The sequence below is a fragment of the Malaya genurostris genome, chromosome 2 (genome assembly GCF_030247185.1).
Source record: "Malaya genurostris strain Urasoe2022 chromosome 2, Malgen_1.1, whole genome shotgun sequence".
NCBI classification, from domain to species: domain Eukaryota; kingdom Metazoa; phylum Arthropoda; class Insecta; order Diptera; family Culicidae; genus Malaya; species Malaya genurostris.
Genome location: NC_080571.1, coordinates 348,594,610 through 348,612,792, shown reverse-complemented (window position 1 = coordinate 348,612,792; position 18,183 = coordinate 348,594,610). Strand labels below are relative to the sequence as shown.

At 37.6% G+C, this 18,183-nt stretch overlaps 3 protein-coding genes across 3 annotated transcripts; 1 reads left to right on the top strand and 2 right to left on the bottom strand.

Annotated features, from left to right (window-relative positions):
* The first annotated feature begins 1,111 nt into the window (after positions 1 to 1,111).
* Positions 1,112 to 1,724, top strand: LOC131432069 (COX assembly mitochondrial protein homolog). The gene is made up of 2 exons (XM_058598120.1): positions 1,112 to 1,292; positions 1,353 to 1,724. The coding sequence occupies exons 1-2, from the start codon at positions 1,217 to 1,219 to the stop codon at positions 1,664 to 1,666; spliced, it is 390 nt and encodes a 129-aa protein (XP_058454103.1). The 5' UTR covers positions 1,112 to 1,216; the 3' UTR covers positions 1,667 to 1,724.
* A 2-nt stretch (positions 1,725 to 1,726) lies between these two features.
* Positions 1,727 to 2,817, bottom strand: LOC131432068 (uncharacterized). Its single transcript, XM_058598119.1, has 2 exons — positions 2,075 to 2,817; positions 1,727 to 2,022 (listed from the first exon to the last, which is right to left on the bottom strand). Exons 1-2 carry the CDS (start codon positions 2,745 to 2,747, stop codon positions 1,727 to 1,729), a joined length of 969 nt encoding a protein of 322 aa, XP_058454102.1. The 5' UTR covers positions 2,748 to 2,817.
* Positions 2,818 to 9,176: 6,359 nt separating this feature from the next.
* Positions 9,177 to 14,665, bottom strand: LOC131432067 (protein brunelleschi). The gene is made up of 6 exons (XM_058598118.1): positions 13,962 to 14,665; positions 12,123 to 13,900; positions 10,920 to 12,064; positions 10,446 to 10,861; positions 10,157 to 10,364; positions 9,177 to 10,093 (listed from the first exon to the last, which is right to left on the bottom strand). Exons 1-6 carry the CDS (start codon positions 14,152 to 14,154, stop codon positions 9,904 to 9,906), a joined length of 3,930 nt encoding a protein of 1,309 aa, XP_058454101.1. The 5' UTR covers positions 14,155 to 14,665; the 3' UTR covers positions 9,177 to 9,903.
* Positions 14,666 to 18,183: the final 3,518 nt, after the last annotated feature.

Sequence of the window (18,183 nt, the reverse complement as noted above, 5' to 3'; positions counted from 1 at the left end):
CGACAACAGTCTGAATTGCAAAGCAAAGTCTTGGCATTACATTCCTTTTATGGAATTTGACCTTTCTGTTTCGACAGACTTCGCAGTCAATTCTTAGTGTACAGATCATTGCATGGCTAGTTCTATGGATCCTACTGTCACTAAGAATCCTTCCAGGTCGGGGTTCGAACATACGACAACTGGCTTATAAGACCAGCGTACTATGCATTGAACCGCCAACCCTGAATGCATGTTTTACAATTGTTCATCTCCGAAACATAAGTAATGTAGTGATTATTTTTTAGTATGTTTATACGAAAATAAAATGAAATCTTGATCCACAATTGAATGTTCACAATTAAAGAAAAACAAAGTGTTTACTTTGAATTGTTGAAGGCTTAGTAGTTCATAAATTTCACTTCGATGCTTTTGCCGAACATTCAGTAAAGGATATACCAAACAGACAGTGAACTAGTTTCGGTAATAACTGACGTTTGTCAAATTTGAGAGTGCCTAGACTCCGCAATTTTATCTTTTGATTTCTGAGTACTTGGCGGTGCAAATCTCGGCAATGCCGAAATTCGATGAAAAAATAGATGTGTAGGAGAATTTACTGATTAGTTTCATACATAGAATGTGCCCCATATTAAACAATTGAAAATTGCATTTTTCTCACTTATCACTCTGTGATTCCGCTATTTTACAAGCAAAAATATGAGAACTTTTTTTTTTTTTTTTTTTTGTTTCGATTATAGAGGTTTTAACCTTAAGGGCATTCGCCTCTTCGGGCCAGAAAAACTTTCTGACCCTATGTGCGGGGTTGGGAATCGAACCCAGGTGGGCTGCGTAAAAGGCATCGACTTACCCATTACGCTACACCCGTCCCCTATATGAGAACTTAAAAAACATATTCATACACAAGTACACATATATCAATTCGATTTTATAATTTCATTCCAAAAATTAAGAATTGATTTTAGTTCTGTTGACTTCCAGAACTACGTAGTTAGGCCTACGATTTTGTTACGCCCTTTTGAAAAATTAACCGAGAAATATCCACTTTTCTGGTAGCGTGTAGACGACCGCAAATACATACACCTGCCATGTGTATTATCTTGAATTTGTCAATCAGCTGAGTGCAGTCAGCGAAGATTGTTTTGGATTCTCCCGGCGGCGACTCAACATTTTGCCAAGAATTCTAAAAGCAGAACGTAATTCAAAACCAAAGGTAGTACTAATGGCTCAATCTTATGGTGGTAGCGAGTATAACATCAACACAACTGGACTCAGTCAGTTGAATCCTCATGGATTGGGTAAATTCATTTTCATTACAATTGAACAAGTAAACTTACATCATCGTTCTACACACATAGGAGATCCCAACGACAGAAGCCTTCGAAAAGTTGAAGTCGAAGTACTCATCCCAAAAATTATGCGAGAACGATCAAAAGTGGAAAAATGCATAGAGGAAGTTTCTAAATTTGAAGCCTGCTGCAAAGATTCGGGCATCCTAATGACTGTGAAATGTCAAAAGCAGAATGAAGCTCTTAAAGCCTGCAGCCTCAAATGGTACAATGACGAACAATTCAAGTCAGAGTGCAAAGAGATTTATCTTAAAGAACGGAGCGAATATAGACGGACTGGAATCCCAAAGAAATATCGGAATTTAGAGCAAGCTAATCAGTAGATATTTTGTGTTGTGTTATAGAATTTATTAACAGTGAAACAGACCAGTTCTTTAACTACTTCAATTGGTGGTGCTTTGCTGATGACTATCACGGGCAGCTAAGTAGTTGTGGTGCTTTGGAAACGTCTCACTTACTTTGAACTCATGCAATCGCTTAGCACATTCTACATAATCCGTAGGAAACAAACCACGCGGATAGTGAACTTCCAGTAATAATAACTCCTTTGCCGTTGTTTCTGCTATTCGATTCAAACACTGAAAATCATGATGACCTGGTAGTTTCTGTCCATTTTGAAATGGCAGTAGAAGCACAATAAATGACGCATGGAAGAATTGGGGGCCCTTTTGATAGAGCACTGTAAAAATAATCGCTTTAGAAATGTTTCGCTGTCATTAACATCAACTTACGAAAATCGCCTCCAAATTTAAGGCCGCTTTTGATTATCCAGTTTTTCGATTTAAAATAAATGTAGGATACGTATGAAGTTATGAAATTGTTAGTACATTCCGTTATTTTTAACAATAACCTTTCAGGTGGTAATTGTACTCCATCCAAAGTAAATACTTCCAGACATCCCACTTTATCCGTTAAAAACATCGCTTCTTCAAATAACAAACTAAGATTTTCTTGAACAGGATAAGAGTTGTATACGGTATCAGCATTGTTTTTAAATTCTCTGATAGGTAGAACTTCTTGTTCTATTTGCTTTTCGATGACTTCGCTCATCACATAAACCTTAGTCTTATCCTTACTTGTACTTAGTCCATATTTGCGGCTCCATTCCTCTCGCCTTATCAATTGTCTTTCTCGTATCATCTCCAGCGGTACTTCAGCTTGTTCACGATTTCTAATAGACGCGGGAAATGAACGGGACATCGTTCCTTGACCAAAACAACCACCAAGAGAAAGCTGTGCGATTGCTTCAGGATCACACACTTCCACTGAGAGTCCAGTGAATATTCCAACAAATTTACTTCCTGATGTTTCGGTAGCATTTCTTGGCAGTGAATCCACGGTCGTTAAAGCTGCTGGCGTATATCGTTTCGCCTTCGGGACGTGCGGATGTAATCCGTCGCTCATGGTGCAATGATATATACAGAATATGCATGGTTACCAGGGATGCCAGATAAAATTTTATAAAATCGTTGGAATCTCTCGTGACTTATTCTGCAAGTTAACGCTTTCTTGTTGGAACATTCGTACTCCAGAATTGAAATCTCTCTAAAATTACTAAATATCTGTATTTACCAATGAACGGTACACTTTGATTTCAAACCAATTTGATCAATTTTATTATGAAATAGAAGTTTTAGTAATACAAGTCCCGACGATCGCAACCGTATAAAGAAGGTTTGAAGTAGAGATGAGCAATTCGCTCCTGAGCTGTTCCAGTGAACGAGAATTATTTTTTTCATTTCTCGGTCGATTTTTTAGAAGGCCATAAGAGCAAGTGACAGTTTCTCTTTGTTTACTTTCTCTTCTATTAATTACCAAGCGGTTTCCACGTTTACCACTCAACTCTTTGTATAACATGATACCCAAAACAATCGACTTTTAAACAGAATTGTGAAACCCAAGAAAATCTTTTTAATAACATCTAGTGATGGGCGAGCGCTCACGAGCCGTTCATTTGAACCGACTCGTAGCAATGAGCGAACGAACCACGGCTCTTCAAAATTGAACCGCGGCTCTCAAGCAGAGTTGCCATTTTAAAATCTGCGTTTCAACTTGGAAAATCTGTGTGCCTGTGTACGCACAAATTTGATTGCGTTGTTGGTTAAACGATGGTGTTTTTTAATGGAGCTGTCAAAAATACATAGGAACATTTATCCAGCAGTGAATTTTCAATCGATTCTGTCGTAATAGGAGAAGAAAAATAGATTTTTTTCCAAATGGAATTACAACTGATTTATTTCAATATCCCGCTTCCTCGCACACGGACACCTCTAGTTGTGAAACACAATTTCAGATCGCCCATACCGCTCATGCATTTCCGTGGCTCTCACACTTGTGGAGGATGTAATATACGTAGAATGAAATATATAAATATAAATCTTAGGTCAGCTTTACAAAAAAAAAAATGGATGAATAAATGAATAAATAAATGTTCGAATGCTTCTGTTAATCGTCTTAACATTCTGCCCTGTGTTAAATATGTATATCTGTATCATCAACCTTATTACTTGCGTTCTTGGTCTAGTGGTCTATGAAAATTCGCCAAAACGGAAGTTTTGGAAGCATTCTAAATACAGAAAGAACGAAATAAAACGATGTTTATTTCCTCCACTTGAGTGGTTATTTTGTATCGAGTAGTTAAATTTAACTAAAACTGCGGCCCATTTCGAAATTTGACGGAAGGAAAGTTATTTGCTAGGACAGGACCTGACAATTGTTAATCCACTTTTAGGACCAATTTCAGACCAGCTCGTGATTGGTTGAAATTGACATAAGCAAGTACAAGTTGTTGAAATCAAGATTACTGCAGGGTGGTAGAAAAAGTGTTGTCAGTATCGTCGGTAACAATGTAGCTTGATATTGGATATTTTATTTTTCGGGTCATCTTTTCAAAATTATTAATTTCAATAGGATTTAAGTTCAATTTGTTTTTAAATCCTGTCAATGCGGAAAGTATACGAGTAAATTTAACAATCACTGGATGATACAAAGAGAAAGCCTGAAATCACGAAGTGTGATATGAACGAGAATATTGATTATGTTGGTTGAGAATAGCACCGAATCTTTGGATACTTCTGTATGTTATTATTTTTCTCAAATAGAGTATGTTGAATAATTTAGTTAATAAAGCTGCAGAAATTAATTACCCAAAATTGAGTGTTTTCGAAAAAAATTATTAAGCTGTTTCAACTAAACGGTTTCTTCAAAACAAACATCTGATCAGAATGAATCCAGAGCTATATTTTTGACCGATATAACATTTGTCTAAGTGTTTTCAAATGATAAATAATTGAATGTTATAAGGGGAGAAAGTTTTCATAATGAATAATTATCTCTACTGGCAACAGTGATCGCGAGGCATTTTATATTTACAGCAGGGAGCAAACGGAATAGGAAGAGAAATATTTTTTTGGAAAAAGAAACCAGTTGTCTGGTCCTGTCCTAGGTTATTTGGGTTTATTTTCCACTGGAAATAATTTCAACTAAAGAATTAATATTAGAATTTTCATTGCGAGATTTTTTTTCAGTGTCGGAAAATAACCATCGATCTGTCAAAAATAACCATTCTCTCGAGCAGGATTATTTTTGACTAATTTGATGTCAATCAAATCAAACACTCAAGTTCCGAGAATAGTACCAAAATCTGCAAATTTGTTTGAAATGACTTTCTAAACAACTTTGCCGAAGTTACTTAGCCCCTATGTTGACCCTGAGCTAAAACAATATTTTTATCTCACTTTTAGGGGGATTAATCACAAAAATAAAATCTGCCAAAATATGGCGTCTATCATTTTGAGCCACTTTGCTGAAGATACTGTAGCTCGAAAACCAAGTTTTTAATGAGTTATCAATTGAGCTTGTGAAATTGAGCTTTTGGACCTCTGTGCATTGTCGCAAAACTGAATCGACGGTAGCGAATAAATATCAGCAATAAAAACATACTCGGAGTAGAAGAAAGTCGATTTCAAGTAATTAATACTACTTTTTTATGTAAACTGCTATAAAACATGGAAAATTTTGTGTAATGTGTAAAATTTGGTAAGGTTAGGTTTTTGCGTATCAACATTTTGATGTGGAACACATCTTTATTTTCTACATAAGGGTGCAAATCAGAAACTCAAGGAAAACTACACGTAAAAATGTGGTCAGGTTTTAAACACTTACAGCTCAGTCTATTTTGTATCAATTATTAATATTATTTTATCATTTGATTGGAAATATTTCTAAGACTCGATTTGAATGTATCAAGCCACGTATTTTCAATTATAAATTATTGAAATTTTTATTAGTAGCGAGCAGTGTCCTATTTTGTCTGCTAAAAATCTCCGGCATATCGGATTTCCCTGGCATAGACGACGGTTTTGAAGGAGTTAGCGATATATCAAAGGGAAAGCATCGCTCTGATTGGTCAATCGATGCAAAAGTCTATAAATAGAAGCAGGCGAATCTATAAATAGAAGCGAAATTATAGCTAACGTTTCAGTCCTACGCGTAGCATGCTAGAGGTAGGTTGTTGCTAGACAGCAAGACAAATACTGCCATAAAACGATTTGAAGCTTTAATTGGTATTCTTTGATCTTGTGTTATGTCGTTTTCGCCTGAGAAATTCGCAACAACCCCAGGGTAAATTTTGAGTGCTTAAGAATAATTTCTAATTTATAAGATGAACTCGATTGATAATGAGAAAAAGTTTATCACTTCAACCGAAATTGCAGAATGGTAGAGAAACTTAACGCTATAAAAATAACTGCTCGCCCACAAAACTTTAACACAAGCTTGGCGAAGAGAAGCTTAAATATCGAAGTCCGTATCGCAAGTATGTACGAAGATATAATTGCATACATTTGGGATATTGGTGTAATTTCGTCGGCTATAAAACAAATACAAATCAAGACAAACAATGTTCGGTGTTGGTTCCTAATCAAGATCAATCTAAGCAGACTCTCGTGCAATTGCGGATTCAAAAGTTTGACGATTGATTGAACTTTTTGATTGTAGGTCATTCGAAATTTTGGTTGTCTTGTTCCACATCAATGGCTCGAACAACCACATGGGGCTGATCCTTGTAGTTTTTTAAACATAAACCAGTGTTATGTTGTTTCTCGAATACCATGTATTTTGGATATTTTATTTGTTATTTCTGGATATTTGAAAAATGGTATTGAACCAGGTTGAATGCTCCATTCTAAATCAACGTTAGTTTTCGCACAATAAATTAAGATCAACGTGACCACATCACAAAAAAAAACATTTTTTCCACTGATTCTATATGCTTTTTCAAATGAATTATAAAAAACCTTTGAAAAGGAGAAGTAATTAAAAATTTTCCTACCGATTTGACAAGCGGTGCCTCTACATTTCATTTTGGCGTCATTGTGCCAATTGCAGACTTTTCAAAATCGAGTTTTTCGCAGACTTTTGAACTTGACGTGACGTTTTGCCTTTCTCTATAGAAAGGTATTAGAATTGCTGGAAAAACCTACTTTCGAACGGAGCCTCGGAGACCCATAGTGTTATATACCATTCGACTCAGTTCGACGAGATCGGAAAATGTCTGTGTGTGTTTGTGTATGTGTGTGTGTGTGTGTGTGTGTGTGTGTGTGTGTGTGTGTGTGTGTGTGTGTGTGTGTGTGTGTGTGTGCACTTTTCGAAGATATTTGAACGCGCTCAATTTTCTCAGAGATGGATGAACCGATTTTAACAAACTTGGGCTAGTTTGAAAGCTACTGTCGGGCCATTGATCGAGTTCGAAGATCAAATGGTTGTGACTTTTGGTTCCGGAGATATGGTTGTATAAGTGACGTAACCGACAAAAAGCGTTGTATTTGAACGCGCTAAATTTTCTCAGAGATGGCTGAACCGATTTTAACAAACTTGGGCTCGTTTGAAAGCTACTGTCGAGCCATTGATCGAGTTCGAAGATCAAATGGTTGTGACTTTTGGTTCCAGATATATGATGGAAATAAGTGACGTAACCGACAAAACACATTGATTTTTACCGCTCTTATATATATAAGGGTGCCAAAATTTTGGGATCACCTCTATTTTCGTTAAGCTCTAGTGCTCAAAAGTTTTAGCACCTCGAAAAAAGCCTTCATGCAAAATTTGAGCTAAATCGGACATGCGTAAGGGGTGCTGCCCGGTGGTAAAGGTTTGACAATTTTCGATCTTGAAAAAGCATCATAGGGGGGAGTACATGAAATTTCCAAAATCGAAATTTTTTTTTGATGCCGAAACTCTTAAAACTGCATGAAACATCGAAATTTAGTGTCATCTCAAAAAAAAATTTTTTTGAAAAAATCAACTTTCTGGGACTTAGAAAAATTTTCATATTTTTTCTAAGTCCCAAAAAGTCAACTTTTTCAAAAAAAATTTTTTCGAGATGACACTAAATCTCGACGTTTCATGCAATTCTAAGCCTTTTGGCATCAAAAATTTTTTTTCGATTTCGAAAATTTCATGTACTCCCCCCTATGGTGATTTTCAAGATATATGAAAATTCCACTATATGCACTAAGAAGGCTTTTTTTAGATTAGCATCACTGATTACAAATAGGCAACGTAAATGTCAAGCACTAGTTTGGAAAAATGATGCTGACTGTGTGACATAAACACTGAAGCATGCTTTTGTGAACCACTCGAATCAATCTGAATCAATTGGTGACAAAATTAGTATCCAAAATTATTTAGTAAAAGTATGAAACATATTTCATGAGACTGTTATGAAAGAAGAGAAAGGCATTATCACACCACTAGGTGGATTAGGAAGGGTTTTTTTTATTATTTTTGCTCGCCAAGTCAGTTTTGTGTATCATACTTTATAGAGAAATTGATGTGTGCAGGGATTTTGGCCCCTTCCCTCTCCCACCGTATGGAATATTTTTCAACATTATCAAGTTCCATAAACAATAGAGTATTATATAAAAGTGCAAATAACTTGACAATTCATACTTCGTTATCAGAATTTGTTTTACAGAGTCAATATTGTGGACGCTCTATTCTTTCAATCTTTTGAACCCCCACCCCACATTTTTTATAAATAAACTTTCAAATCTCGAAAAAAAGTCAGCTCAAACTTATTTATACACCTATTATATATGTAGTTGAAGGAAACACATATTTTTCACGTTTTTCATTAAACTGTTTTTTTTTGTAAAAGATCCGTAAATTATCAAATAATCAAAACGATATGAGTTCTCCGTAGCAGACAGTAAAATAAATAATCGTCATTCTGCTAGTTCAAATCATAAAACTTAGATGGTGCACTAGATAAAAAATAGTGTTGCGGTAGCAGTGATGTCCGAGCTCAGCACACGAGCTGTTCTATACCTGCAGTGTGTGCCTAATAAGCTCGTGTGCTGTGCTTTTCAAACCAGACTCATGAGCGTGTGCTATTTGTGTAGTCCACCTACTGACAAGAGACAATAAGGAGCGGACACTGTGTGATTAAATATTATATTATATTATTAAATAAAATAAAAAACGGACACTGAAGTCAGCACATGAATCAGCTCACGAGCTAGTCCCCCATTCCAGCTCATGGGCCAGCATCGCGAGCTGGTTCTTCGAAGCATACGTCTCTCGATCTAGTAGCAACATGGCACACAAGCGTGTGCTTCGGACTTCGTGTGCGTGTTTTTGAAAAGGTACAGCACACGGACTGTATGAGAGTTGGCTCGTGTGTGGTAGAATATCATTCGCAGTATGTAAGCTTCGAAACAAAACACACGCACAAAACTTCCGTTTGTTTAGAACAACGGAACAAATCGTTACCAATCCAACCACGATGGTTCGGGGCAGGTATGGTAAGTTAGGACATTAAAAAAACGATGATTTACAATTCATAATAAGCATTGCTTCAGCAACTTTATTAGATAATAAATAACATCCATTGTTTCATGTTAACAGAAAAATCTTAGTGTTCTTGCAGCGTCCTATAATAGCTCTTCTTATTTTTAAACTGTACGTTTGTTGGCTTAACAGTTTCATGTTTGTATGTTTTTTTTATGTTTTGTTTGTTGCTATACGTTTGCACAATATCTACTAAATTCGACTATCCTCACCAAGTCCATACAAAAAAAACCGTAAGTGTGAGAATCATCATAAGTGTAAAAACTGTACGAAAAAAATTTCATTTTACGTTATGTAGTTTAGATGCTCTAGCATTTTGAAAGAGTAATAATCTTACAAGAAAAAAAAACAGAATTGTAATGTGAAAACTATTTTTGCTTTTGTTCTGCATTTGTGATCTGGAATCATGACAGCTCTTATCTCTGACAAAGTTATTTAATTTCCTCGTTATATTGTTATATTTTCCAATTATTTACCAGACCAGTTACTCGCTACCAACCTACTTACAATTATATAAAATAATAATTATAATAAAGATCTTCAAGAAACTACACATGCGAAACCCGATCACACGATAGAAACTTTCTTCGTTTAATTGTGAGCCTAGCTGAGTTGTTATAGTAGTTTGGCGATAATTATAGCTCGTTTTGTTCGGTCGCCTAACAGTAACGAACGAACAAGCTACAAAGCGTGAGTCAAAACTAATCCTTCATTGATCGATTACGGTTATCTCCACAGGTGGTATGAAGCGCCACACGTGCGAAGACGATGACCCATGATCCCCGGTTGAGTTTAGCGATCGGCACTGAATGTCCGCTTTGAAGCGGCCGGGTGTAAAAAACAGCACCGAACACTCGTGGAATGCTTTCTCATCTTTATTGAGGGATGGGATGAGGATGCTGCAAAGTTTTCATTAACCATTAATCGGCTAGTTTGTAGATATAAAAAAAAACTAAACTTACTGATTCGGACCGGTCATTGTGACTCGTGTTTCCAGTCGATAGTTGTGGTGCCCATTTTGATAGTCCTGGTAGAACTGAACGGAGAGTTGTACCTTTTGCAAAACTGATGCCGATAAATTGCAGATTCCGATGCTCAGTGCCATGAACTGTCCCGTCACACATGTTACTTCCGACTGGGGAGCAACCAATTGGTTATCGACTTTTACTTCTGCAAAAAATATTTTCGATTGACATTTTGGTAAAGTGACAATTGTCTAAAGTGACAATTGTGAAAATAGACTAAAATTACCCCACTGCAACGGTGGTACGGTCACTAGATCCAGCATCGTCGGTGAAAGTGTAATTCCTCTCAGGGAAGCAACTCCGCTACAGTCCAATCCTGGCAGAGACCATTTCAAACTTACGTTCTCAGAGATGTGTTCGGAGCACACCCGTTCCGTTAGATCTGCCGTGTCACCGCTGGTAGTGGTCACACCGACCCCACTTAGCATGCTGGGGTGACCATCGACAGATGTGCTATTCAACGATTGAAGCTGTTGTTCCATAGCCGACAGAATTCGCTCCAACGGACATCGATCGACTGGCACCGGAACACGACAACTTTCCTTTGCTTCAATTAGTATTGTCTTATTGGAGGTGTAGTTGAGGGACATTTCCTGAACGGTTAGATTGACAACATCCAACACCAAGTAAAACTGAGAAGGGCTAGAAAAAAAATTGTTACTTATTATTAGCATTCACCGTAACACATCACCATAATTACATTTCCGCTGACAGAACATCCCAATTAGTTATCTGTGCACTCGGCAGTAGTTCAACATTGAACGAAATCGCGCATTGCCTACAGAATCCTTCCTGCATGCCTTCTCCACCTGAGTATTTGAAACGCAGCTGTGCCTCCAGCTGCCGGGGCATATGCCCTGTTGCTATTCCGACACTAAGGGTAGCCAACGAAGAGTGGCCCGAATGTGACGACCTAAAACTGGACGTCAGCGGATCATTCCGCCTTTGGGTATTAGTTGGTGAGCTGATTCGACTAGGGATGCTTGGATTGCCACTACCACTGATGGTACCGCCCATGACACCTCCGCTGTGGGATGCCGTTAGACTTTGAGGTCCCGCACTATTTATACCGTCGTGATGGGAAAACAACTGTTGACCGTTTGCCACAGCTCCCATAAAATCAGCCTCGCCATAAATAATAAGCTTGAAATCGATACTTTCGTTCGGTTTGATAGGTAGTTTTGACATCAGTTCATCATATGCTAATTGAAAAATCCTATTCTGCAAATTTGCATCCATATTCGAATGAAACGTTGCATCAATGTACTCGATCAGGATGTTACTGGTGTTGGTCAGAGTTACTACACATTCTCCCTTCTCGCCATTGTACAGTGTAATGCTGGCGGAAGTTGTGACACAGTCCGCGTTCGGCATTCCACTAAAAGTCGCAGTCTGTGGGAGGCTTGTCTTTAGTTCTAGCTTTGGAAGCGCCGGAATCACATTGACCTGATAGTGCGAAGGCAGATTGCGTTGCCTTCGGTGCAACATGTGCTTCAAACGACAGTTCGATTTTACACCCAGCGTATGAGTGCTGTAACCCTGAATATCCAATTCACCTTTCTCGATCGGTGTTCCATGCAGTGCTACCGTTGTCAGCACATTCGGTTGTAGCATTACCGTTTGCGGGAATGCCTCGAACACGACTCCCGTGGTCAAAAGGCGAATATCCGTCACCTGCAGCTCAAACGGCAAAGGATTAGTCAGCTTCACATTGACTTCACACACATCATTCTGAATCCAGTTGAAGGAAATTTTGCTGTCGTCTTTTGCCTGACGACGATCCATCGAACTAAAATGAATGGGAGTAAACAGGAACGGGCCCTGGTCCACTTTGGCTATTACAATCTAAAAACATAAAACCATTGTCGTGATAAGTTTTCGATTCGATTATTGCTCCACCTACCTTCATCGGTCTCATATGTGACGGCAAATCTTTCACCACCAGTTGACTGCACAAGGGTAGATCGGTTAAATTCGCCGGTGGAATCACAGTTCCATTTTCCAACACCAATGGAACCGGAGCACCCTCACACTGCGAGCTTAGATTTTGCAACTGCAGTGCCATCTCCTTTTGATCGTGTGCCGTCAGATGTTTCCACATGGTTTGTAGCAGGAATGTCATGTGCCTAGTTGCCAGTGCCGGTTGACCCAGCCTTCGAGCTGTTCCGACCAATTGCTGTAGCAAATCAATTTGCAACACTGGCCAACCGGTATTATTCTCCAGTACTTCGTGGGGTTCCAACGTAAGTTTGTGACCGGAAAAGCTCTCCAACATGAGTCGATAACTTTGACCCCAGTCCGGGTTAGTGTTACTGACGGCCACATGGCGCCAGGCAGCCAACCGCTGACAAAAGGCTGCCTTTCGATTGTAACCTATTTTCTGATACAAATCAGTAAGCACTTCAAATCTCCGAACCCGCTGCAATTCACTCATGTTCAGATTTATGTACAACACGTTCTGAAGAAACATTGCTACATCCAAATTCTTTCCTTGTTCAATACATATACGGGCTGCTTTGAGAGCCGCTTCCGTTTCAATTATACCAGCATTGCGATATTTACTGTAATTGATGATGGCTTCCCGGTAGCGCAAAGGAATATCATCTGGTTGGAGAATATTCGGTGGAAATTTTTGTGCTACTGCTGATTTGTTCACCAGTGTACCGGAATCAGTCAGAGAGGAAGAGCTACCACTAGCCGTACTCCCACCGGAACCAGAGGAAAACGTCGAACTGATTGACGAAGCAGACGAGTTAGAGGAGGCCGAAGTTTTATCCGGTATGGAGGCAGTTTCCGAGTTAAGATTGATCATCATGTCAGTTTTCTTCTGATTAACAGTGTTACCGGTTACTTCTCCATTGTAACCATTGTTCGAAACCAGCTGACTACGAGCAAGGTTGAACTTTTGCGGAGATGATGACGTATTCTCTTGTAGACTAGAGTTCCGCTGAATTGACATCGCGTAGCGAAAATTGGGATACAACAGGATGGCAGAGGCGGCGCACAATCCTTCGAAGGCCGCCCCAAGCCAGAGCGAATCGCTTATGGCACGTAGAGTTTCACTCGCAGATTGAAAGAGGTTCAACGATTCGGCTACCAGACCAGCCTGTAGCGTTAGATCTCCCAAATGCTTTGTCATTCGACCGATGCAACGCTTCTTATTATTTCGACTTTCAAGATCTAGTCCAACGAAATCTTTCTTTTCAAATGGAGCCAGCAGAAGTGGCACCTTATCAACCTTCTCCCGTGTTTTCTCAAGACGTTTGAGTTCCAAGATGTAATACAGAGAGGTGATAAATTCTGAAATCTTTGTTTCCAGATTCGAACAGGAATCGTTTTCTGGGTAGAAAAAAGCTCTACTTTTAAAGTTGGACGGTGTCTGGAAACAGCTCTCGATTGTGGGGTCCTTCTTCTCTTCCAAACTGTTGACCATTTTATGCAGTTCTTCACTGGCCGGACCAAACAATAGACACCGCGAATCAAAAAGCGTATTGGTGTACTTTACTTTGAGAGATTCGTGAACACGGCACAATTCGTTAAGCTCGTTTTGGTTGTCAAATTTGCCAACAGTGATTAGGCCTAGCAAACGACGATGAGTTTGGAAATCACCCCAATCATTATTCTCCACCGGATGCTCTCGAATATAGCGAACCCATATGTCTCTTGTCGAGCCAGAAGAATCTGTACGAAATACCAAATTGATAAATATACACATATTTTTTATTGTTCATTAAAACAATACCTGGAATTTTGACATTGTTTACTCTTTGGATACGTTCGAACACTCGCTGTAGTGACCGTGGTTTGAGAGGACCGATTCCACGCACTAGTATCAGCAGACAACCATGGTGATAATGATGTTGCTCATAATCTGGGTGCGCCATTATCGGGTCTCCTGGTCCTTGCGATAACATATAGCTTACAGTCGATCTCATTTAATCTTCATTTAGTAACACTTTTTTTGGATACTTGATCAGAATTGATTTTCGATATCAAATATCCTCCAAATTAAAGCAATTTATGTAGACCAATCAATTCGTATTTTTCAACTTAGTGGCTGATAAAACAACCCACAATTTAACTTGTTTTTATTCGAACCAAGAGAGCTTTTCTATCTTATGATCAGCTCTTTCACTTTGACACATCATCTTTTTCGTCTCAGTTTCGATCTGCGTGCTGCTTTTCCCTTGCCACCTCCTATTATTGTTTCTACGTTCTGCTGATGTTCCCTGACACTACAAATTGATCAATTCTGTTCATGGGAACGAAACTGGAACTGGCCTTGACTCAAATGTATTCTAGATCATGATTACCACAATATAAAGACTAATCATAATAAACAAGGCTCAGCGACAAGTAACACAAGAAGTTTTGTTTTAAAAAGGATTATTTTGCAACTTTTCCATCACGATCAGCTCTCACACAAACAAAATTGATTCAATTATATATGACCTGACATTTGAGTGTTACTTTATATAAAAACAAATAGCATGTTACATTACGTGCGTTACGCAAAGGATAGACAATGAGGGATAAAGATGTCAGATCATCTATTAGCCTCAGAGGTGCCAGGCAGAGATGCCATTTATACAGATTTATCTGTATTATACAGATTTTTACATCCTCATACAGATCTAATACAGAATACAGATTTTATACAGATTCCCTAAATTTAATACAGATTTATACACATGTCACAAAAAGTAATAAAGAAAAATTCAACTGTTTTCATCTGAGCTATCTTTTAGTATTTGATTGCAGTGACGATTTGAAAAAATTTTAATCAACCGACAAATCACAAATTAAAGTAAAAAATTATGTGCAGATATTTGATGATTAACACAAAAGAAACATTTATATCACAATTTGAAGCATTATTGATAGGCTAAGGTCGTAGACAGAATGAGCACGATGAAGCGGAGCCAAATTTGGTACTGACCAAAGCGAGTAATGCACTTGCATATTTTTGTGAACCACTCTTTGCATATTTTTGTGATCCACGAAGATAAAAAATAAATGCTCATTGAAACTCTCATTATATAACCATAATCTGTTGAGATAGCGTTCAACATCATTTCATTGTAGAAATTTCATTTTATTAGTGAATACAGACAGAGATGGCATTTCACCAGAGTGATACACGCTGGAGTCAGATTCTTGTCCAGACCGAGGATGCAAAAAACGAAGCACCGCACAAAGAGGAAAGCGCACTTCTTCTCAGTGTCGAATAGACAGCATTTGAGTGTGTGCTTGTGGTTAAAGCAGCTGGCGCGAGTGAAACACATTCTCTTCGCATGAATCGCTCACACGCGCTCTCGTCTAAATACACCCAAGTGACCACTGGCGCGTGATGGTGAGCGAACACTTCTGTGAACTTCAATTAATAGAGAGTAGATCTGGCCTTGCTATGAAAAATTTGCAAGGAAAACCGACAATTTTACGATAAATTGTTTTATTTTGCTGATTTTGCGTGTCCACGCTTCTTCTACGCAAACCATACAGCAGAGTGCTCACCGGAGTGTACACCTCTGTGAAAGTATCTGCATCCACCTCAGAGAATTTATTAGCTAATGCTCTAGCACTTTGGTGCGATTCAGTGGAAGAGGTAAAAGGAAATAAACAAACGCACTCATGATGCGTGCACACTTTAAACAACAGTGGTGTATAAATGTGAAAGAGATGAGCTCTCGCTGAAGTTGTCAGTGCGGGGGGAGAAATTTTGCTTGCTCTTCGTCACACAGAGGAGATAGACATCTCTGAATACAGATAAATACAGATTTTTTATACAGGGTAATACAGATTTTCTCTGAAAATACCTGGCATCTCTGGTACCAGGCAAAAATTTCAAATCTCGGTTAATTTTTCAAAAGGGCGTATAAGCAAGTGACAGTTTCTTTTTGGTTACTCTCTCTTCTGTTAATAACCAAGTAGTTTTGCACGTTTATCACTCAACTCTTTGCATGAAATGATACCCGAAACGTTCGACTTTAAAAAAGAATAGTGATATTAAAGAAAATCTTTTTAATCACATTACAATAATCGAAAGAGAGAGTGATTAAAGATAAACTGTCACTTGCTTATACGCCCTATTGAAAAATCACCCGAGAAATATCTTCAGACAGGGTTGCAAAAGTCTGTATATCCGAAAAAAAATCTGCAGTTAGCAAGTACACTGAAATGAAAATCTTATTTATATTCATTAGATTTGTCATATGAATCATATGCAGAATATAATTCATAGAAATTATATGGAAACTTATAATCTTTATTTAATGTGTACGTCAAATCTAAATGGACGTTATCATAATGAAAGTTATAAAAATATCCCATATAATTTATATGGAAATCCGATGGAAGTCGTGAATCGTACTGCTTGAAGCTGAAGAAATAGTTGTGTCTCCGATATTCATCAACTGCTCCAGACCATTTTTTTTCAGGAAGTTCCGCATCTCAATGTAATTTTAAATCGCTGACAAGACAGCTCATCCAACTTCGTTCAAGGATATGCGTTAACGGACCATGAAATATATATCCGGTACATTTCATTACTCTATCTGTCTAGTAAGATTCATTTTTATTTTCAGTCTCGGAATCTCACTTCTTTTTCGCAAATATCATGAGGTGCTCCCTTACCGAACGGAATACTAGTAAAGCTTGAATCCTCAAAGAAAAGTAGTAGTTGGCGATTATCTGCTATTCGTATGAGCTCTATTGAAAGTTATATATATATATATATATATATATATATATATATATATATATATATATATATATATATATATATATATACAATTTTTTAAAACTAGTCATATGGTATATATGAACCTATCTAAATAAAATCGAAGTGAATATTATATGCGCTTCATAAATTGTTCCAATGCATGTTGTGCGGATATCTAGTAATGGTTATAAGACGCGCCAATCAATTTGACTCAGACTGGAAATTTCATTCGTTATATGGAAATCCTGTAAAAATAACGTTAAGAAGAGTTTTATGTTTCATAAGATTATCTCATATATTTGACATGATGTTGAACACATCTTGTAACTATTATTGGAAATGCTAATAGTGCAAAATCATTAGAATATCATATAATGTGAAAAAGAAAATTTAGCTCAGTGTATGTTTATATTTCTGACGCTAAACTGACTTGACGAGCAAAAAAAGGGTGGCAACGATGTTAAAGTCTGTAAATTTTGACGCATGTGTGAATCACTCTTACATATTGTTTTGTTTTCATCAGTGAATATACTGTCCGCCCATTTTTCACTAGGGTCGCCCGTTTATTTTTTACCAGGCATAGTAACCTCAATTGACCAAAAGTATATCAGCTGTTTTTCAAAGAAGGGCGAATCTAACATTGACAGCAAATGGAGAAAAACATCGTTGAATGTTTCGACTGCAGTTTCAAATCCTATTTAGAAATTATCGTATATTCTCAGATCAATTGATTAGTCGATGAATTGTTGGTTTATCTTTTAAAGCATGCACATTTTACCACGTTCCTTATATATCCACTGAATAAATCAACATCGCTCTTTATCGATTTGTTTATTTTTATGCTTCCTGTCTAAATTATGAAGTTATGCCCTTTCGCATTTTTCATTAAATTTGCTGATTTTGCGACAAAGACAAATCTCTGGGTATTTTTATCGTCTTATTCACTATTTTCTGCATTAAAAGCAAATACAAATTATAATACGGAATGCTCCGATAAATTTTCGAGGAGTCTTTTTTCGGCATGCCAGACACTGTCATGCTACACTGTCAGAGTGACGGCAGTTCAATTTGTTGTGAATACTGTTTATTCTGCTGGCAAAAGTTTGCATGTATATTTATTTCAGATATGCTGAATCAAACTGCTGCAAGATATTTGGATATCATTTAGTTTTCAGATAACATTTTCAAATTGTATAAGTGGACCGAGAAGTAACGATGTATTCATAGTTTCGCATTCGCTATG

What these genes read in the sequence shown, in the direction of transcription:
- LOC131432069 (XM_058598120.1), top strand. Translation starts at nt 1,217, where the DNA reads ATGGCTCAATCTTATGGTGGTAGCGAGTATAACATCAACACAACTGGA. An exon ending in GTTGAATCCTCATGGATTGG is followed by an intron (nt 1,293 to 1,352) that starts GTAAATTCATTT and finishes CTACACACATAG; the next exon opens with GAGATCCCAACGACAGAAGC.
- LOC131432068 (XM_058598119.1), bottom strand. Translation starts at nt 2,747, where the DNA reads ATGAGCGACGGATTACATCCGCACGTCCCGAAGGCGAAACGATATACG. An exon ending in TAAATTTGGAGGCGATTTTC is followed by an intron (nt 2,023 to 2,074) that starts GTAAGTTGATGT and finishes TTATTTTTACAG; the next exon opens with TGCTCTATCAAAAGGGCCCC.
- LOC131432067 (XM_058598118.1), bottom strand. Translation starts at nt 14,154, where the DNA reads ATGAGATCGACTGTAAGCTATATGTTATCGCAAGGACCAGGAGACCCG. An exon ending in CACATATGAGACCGATGAAG is followed by an intron (nt 12,065 to 12,122) that starts GTAGGTGGAGCA and finishes TTATGTTTTTAG; the next exon opens with ATTGTAATAGCCAAAGTGGA. An exon ending in GATGTTCTGTCAGCGGAAAT is followed by an intron (nt 10,862 to 10,919) that starts GTAATTATGGTG and finishes TTTTTTTTCTAG; the next exon opens with CCCTTCTCAGTTTTACTTGG.